Source organism: Gallus gallus, chromosome 11 (assembly GCF_016699485.2).
Source record: "Gallus gallus isolate bGalGal1 chromosome 11, bGalGal1.mat.broiler.GRCg7b, whole genome shotgun sequence".
In the NCBI taxonomy this organism is placed as follows: Eukaryota; Metazoa; Chordata; class Aves; order Galliformes; family Phasianidae; genus Gallus; species Gallus gallus.
In genome coordinates, this window is record NC_052542.1 from 15,370,526 (window position 1) to 15,376,525 (window position 6,000).

Below are 6,000 nucleotides of genomic sequence, written 5' to 3' on the forward strand. Positions count from 1 at the left end.
TTCAAACATCATTGTTAAGATTTTTGCAAGGCCACCCATTAAACACATAATGTAACGTGACTGTGTGTAGTCAGCCTTTGGCAGCCATAGTAGCTGGGAGAAGGAGAAGGCTAGGAGCTGAGACCAAGAGTGTGTGTTTAAAGAAGAGAGAGGCATGTCCTTTGAAGATAACATTTGAAGTGTTCGTATTCCATGAGCATGAGTCTGATCCAGGAGACCAGATAAACTCATATATTTATATATTATTTGGCTTGTTGCCTTTGAGAAAACTGGTAACAGCTCGTTATTGCCTAATGTTGAGCATGGGAATGATGCGTAGATATATTGCTGATTCTTCTTCAGAAATTCAGATTGTTCTTTGCCTGGGGCAGGTGTATCTCTTCGTGTTGTTCATAGCAGCAGCATGTCTCCCAGTCTGTCAGCACCAACTCCTTTGGCGGTAGCACATTTCATACTCTTGGAACACCTTCAGTTTGTTAGGCCAAAGGAAGATGCAGCATAGCTCTGTATTTTCGCAAGGTCTGATGTTTCTGGGTGGTAATACAGTAGTAGGAGAACTTGTAAAAATTCTTCCTTTTGTTTGGCAGTCTGCAGCAAATCAAAGTTTGCCATGGCTAATCAACTCCTGGAAGTTCTGCCAGATCATTCAAGAAGCATCAGGAATGATCGAGGCTGTATCCATCTGTTCTTCTGCCCTTTTTTTTCTTTATTTGTGTAATGACCCTTCACAAATTGGTATAATTTAATAACAGGCCTGTTTATATACAGGACTCCATCTGCATTCTCTTGGAGATGAAATACACAGTTGTAAAGGGGAATCAGAATGGCTGTGCAATTTCCTTAGGAATAGAGTAGCAAGAATCTTGCAAGTGTAAGCATGCATATATGTGAATTGTTAAGTGGGGCCTCATGCGGTTTTTGTTTGAGTTAACCAGTCTTCTTGGTATTGCAGAAATTTGGTTACACTGAGGTTTTTACATTTAGAAGCATGTCTTATTAGCTTGAAAATTGATTCACTTGCACCGGAAAGTGTGTGCATCTCTTTAGCTTTTAGTTGCTTCATCAAGCAACTAAACGAAAATAAACAAAATAGCCCCCCAAACTCTGTTGATTCTGTACCATTTTAGGTATGTCTTACATTCACTGATTACCAGTATTATTACATTGATTTCCAATAGGAATATGAAGAAGAGCTTTATTCTTCGTGTCGGCAACTTCGGAAGCGCCAGGAGGAGCTTAATAACCAGCTATTCCTTTATGATACACATATGAATTTAAGGAATCCTAACAGAGATGCATTATTAAGAGAATTCAATGTGAATGAACACAAACTACAAATGTGTCAAGAAACATGTAACCGGAGGTGGGTCAATAATCATTCTTCTTTCCAAGGTAGCTCCGTCTAAGTACGGCTTAATGTCAAGAAAATCTCAGATTTATTAAAACAAGCATCTAAGAGCAGTCAGAGTAGGATGAGCATATCTGAAGTGAGGCAGGGCTGCAAACCACTAGAGGCCAGCAGACTCGGTGAAATGTCTGCTCAGTGAAATCCTGGTTTCAGTAATCACAGTGAAACGTGTAATCCTGTGAGTTTATGTTCTTTTCTCCTGCTTTCTAGGAGAAAAGCTTGGAAATAAATTCTATATAGCCAAACAAATAAACCACCTCTCCTACACTGTTAAAGTTATGTCCCAGATGGTGTCCTTAGTGGGAGCAACATGCTTCCAGAGACACATACTGCAAAAGATAAGGACAACTTTAAGACCACAGAACTGTCAGTGAAGTGCCAGTGTGCTATCCAAAGCTGAGGGAAGGGTATGTCTCATTTGCTGCCACCTTTAGGTTGGGTAGGAGGAAGACAGAGGAGAGGCTTCCTCTACCAGGTGACCACGTGGAAGTATTGAGTAGATCTTTGGGTCTTTCTGAGATGATGCAATGGGAGGAAGACTTTTCTTTAAATATATATATATATATATATTACCTTTGTGTATGTGTGTGCGTGCTGAACAGTTGTATGAATCACTGGTTTATTCCCATTTATTGCAGGAAAAAAATTTACAATCCCTGCTGCTGATACATGACTCACCATTTATGTCTAAGTAAAATGAACATAGTAAACCATTTCCCTCTGAGAAATATCTAGGAGACTTAACTCCTTTTTTTTTTTTTTTTTTTTTTCTTCTTTTCCCTAAAAGATTAAGGGAGAAGAAAGTCAGTAACAGCAAATTCTACTCTTAAAGCAATCATTCTTTGATGCATGCTTTATGGAGCAGTTCAGGTGGAGATATTAATTTATCCTGGTCATTCTATTCTGTGAAGATCTCATCATGCTGAATGATCGAAGAGGAGGAAGAGGAGGGAAGATGGACTTTCTTATTAATTTCTTCTTATAAGAAAAACTGTTTTAATTCCAAATAATTTATATTCTGTACAAAGTTTGGCCTGTACCTCTGTGCAGGCCAGGCTTTCTGTATATTAAAGGTTCTGAAGGTGGGTAGTTGCATAGACTCCACTGCTTATCAATACCTGAAGTACAAGTTTAAATTGTTTATTGTGTCTGTGTACACAAGGTATAGATAAGACATTCACAACAATTTGCATGCATGGAATCACACCACTTTAACAACCTGGCTCCTTAAGATTAACTGGTAGTGAGTTTTTAATTTATTGAATGCTGTAAAAGCACTTTTGCACCAACATTTTTTTTTTAATGTATATTACCTTACCAAAGGCAATGGATTGTACTTCTGATACTGTATAAAGAATTTTGGGCAGCTAATAGCTCATACTGTATTGTCTCTTATTAGTAGCTCTCTGTGCCCTTCTTGAGTAGCAGATAGTGTGTTACTTTTGTTGAAATCAAATATCCTCTTTGACTTTAGATGCTTCCATGTGAAAGGTTTAAGAGAACAATGTGTGAAATTGTGTTTGCAGCCCTTCTGAACTTATGTTCCTAAATTAAGGTATCGGAGGGAAAGGTTTTAATGTAAATATGTGGTAGGAAATATGTGGTGTTTTGTTGTGGGTTTGTTTTTTTTTTTTTTAATTCAGAAAGGCATTTCAACTCTGAAAAGCACTTACATTGATACTGCATCATTTTGTAAATCCTTTCAGCTGCTAATGTGCTTAGAAATGATTTTTTTAATGAACTGTCCATTTTTAATCTTGCGGTCCTGCTTAGATGATAGCATCAGATGATAGTGTTCTGTAAATGTAGACTGTTTTACCAAAATACATCTAATCCAAGAATGATGGTATGCACAAATGTAGAGGTACATTAGTCTTACATCTTTAATCAAGTGAAGAACATTGAGCTTCAGATGCGAAAACTCAATAGATGAGCAAGTGTGCTTTACTGCAAGAGTGGAATGAGAGCCCTTGGATGGCATATTTCAAACCAGTTACGGTAATTTGTGTACATGTTGGTTCTTTGTGCTAGCACTGTTACTGCTCTCAAATTCCTGGGTTCCTTTCTCTCCACATGGGTGGAGTTTTACTGCCTGTATAAATGAATTTCTTTCACAGGTGTGCACGGGAGTTAAGTTCTATCTAAATGACTGTCTGAATCATGACATTTTGCATACATCATGCTGTATCTCTCATCACAGAAGACTTGTGTGCATTTGGGATTCCTTGCCTGATGAAGTTGCCTCAGCCGTTTTTGGTTTCTCTTGCTCCCTGTGCTATTCTGTTGTTTCAAGATGTGCTTAATTGATGCCATTGTTTATTCACATCTGATGGTTTGAGGAAGTCCACTGAGGTTTTAGTTATTATGAAAAGAGTTGTGTCTCACTTATCTTGAGCTGGAAATGCTATAATAGCATCCCACAATGGGGTGACAACTTTAGATATTTTTAATGAAGAAATTAAATACCAATCAGCCATCTGAAAAAGAGAAGAGGACAAAGTTAAAGGTAATTCTAGGCTTTTCTTCTTCCTGCCTGAAATCTCTTCAGACACCAGTTCTGATTGGTCCATTCAAGGATTAGATGGATGCAGTTTTTCTTTTCCTTTCTTTTCTTTTTGGCATCAACTGTGGATTTTGGAGGTACAGCAATAACTTAGACTGCTGTACGAAGCTGGAGTATCTGGACTGCAGTATCATTGAATGATGAGCTGATCCAGTTGCTGTTCCTGGGTGGTGAGGACCTTTGGTGCACGTGCATTTTGTACTGTTTTCCAGGACTTATTTAATGTGTCATACAACCAGTCCCTGTGTTATATATTTCATTCAGCAGTCAGTGTGTGTGTATCACGTTTAATGTTCTGAGAACACTGTGCTGTCAGTGTTGGTCAGATGGGGTGGCCCAAAGCCGTGTCTGGAAGGTTCTGAAGCTGTTTCTACAGGTGGAACAGGATTTTTAGGCAGCTGAATAACAGCTGGGCTTGTACTGATCACAAAAAATAGGGGACCATAAGATGCTAATGCTCAGGGAGATCAAATTCTAGATCTCCAGGCTGTTGTGGTTTAATTTTATTATTTCTAGCTCAGTTCCAGAGCAGACATAGCCACATGGCCCACGTGAATCATTTGGCTTGACTACTTTTCTTATGTCTATACCTGACACAGAGCAGCCATTGTATGATGAACGTAGGAGTTCCTTGCTGCTGTGCAAATGTTTGAGAATTAGCACATCTCACAGTTCTTCAGAAGGTTGTGTGTATATGCTCCATGCAAACATCATATTAAAAGTTATAAGAGGTACTCCTTGGTATTTATGAAAATCCATTTAGTTTTACAGAAAGAATTTTTTTTTCCTGAGTATAAACGTGTTATATTCAGAAGAAAAATGCTGCTTTGGCTGCTTGGTTGACTTGAGCGTTAGGCAAGGCTATGTACTGTTTTCTTGTACCTTGCATTGTTTTAACTCCAAAGGCCCACCTCTCAATTCTTTGTCAAGGTGGACACAAGCAACTTCTTCACAGTTGCAGCTCTTTTAAGATGAAACTAGGTTTGAATGTGCGTGCTAATTTTATAATCTAGGAGGAAAATCATTTACAAGAATATTATCGGATGAGTTGTTATATTCTTACGGAAACTATTTTAAATTCTTAAAATAACTTATTTTAATAAATATGTTTTGATAGCAGTGATGTGAACGATCCCAGAAGCTTCTTTGTTTAAGCATGGTTTATTGAATTGCATGACTTAAAATCACCAGGCAGTATGCATGAGTTCTAATTGAACAGCAGTCTGCTGGAATGTTACGGTGTGTTGCACTGGAGGTTGGAGGAAGGGCACTTCTGTATTTCTTAAGATGAACTGACTTAATGATTGTTTTCATAAAGTCATTATTGTTGGACTTCATCTGGATACAAACAAGCACTGCAGAAGGAAAAAGCCAAAGATCGTGTTTAACATGCAACCCCTAACTGACCTTTTCCAGTAACAGGTAGATACTAACTTCAGCTGTAGTGAGCGTCAGATTTGTATCAACTCAAACCATGAAGTCTGAAGAAGGCAAAACTGAAATTTGGAGTCATTTGGAACCGTTGTTCATGGTAAAACTGTATTAACTCACTTTCTGCTAATGAGGTTGTCTTAATCGCATGGGCATAAGTGTTGCTGGGTGAAGGCATGGTGTCTGTATATTGTGATTTTTTGTTTTGTTGAGATTGTTGGGAATCAATTTTTTCTCAGTCTTCTAATAAAAAATGTATATATGTTGAGCTGGCATCTGTGAGGCATTTATGCTGCTGAGGTATCACTGTATTGTTGAAAGTATGTGGAAATTAGTGATAGAAATGAAAGAAAACATTGGTTGGGTCTCCTAGGAGGTGACGCTAGAAAAAACCATTCTACTTAAGGATGAATGACATTTAAACTTCTAAAACATATACACACACACATCATAAGTTGTTCATGTACATCTGGAGACATTAGTTTTATGCTGACATGCTGCATTATGCAGGATTAAGCAGCTGCCAAGAGATTTTTAAAAGCACCATTCTTTTTAGCAGTTGCTCAATAATTCTGAGCGCTAGCAAACTTTCATTCCT

The 6,000-nt window shown here is 38.0% G+C and overlaps 1 protein-coding gene across 3 annotated transcripts in view; it reads left to right on the forward strand.

The window, feature by feature from the left end:
• The window catches only part of PLCG2 (phospholipase C gamma 2), a 57,904-nt gene extending 52,234 nt beyond the window's left edge, over positions 1 to 5,670 (forward strand). For all 3 annotated transcript variants that reach the window (XM_025154285.3, XM_004944258.5, XM_040707174.2), the window contains 2 exons: positions 1,179 to 1,363; positions 2,196 to 5,670. In XM_025154285.3, the coding sequence (XP_025010053.2) occupies positions 1,179 to 1,363; positions 2,196 to 2,238 (228 nt within the window). In that variant the 3' untranslated portion in view covers positions 2,239 to 5,670. The remainder of the gene's footprint in view (positions 1 to 1,178; positions 1,364 to 2,195) is intronic.
• Positions 5,671 to 6,000: the final 330 nt, after the last annotated feature.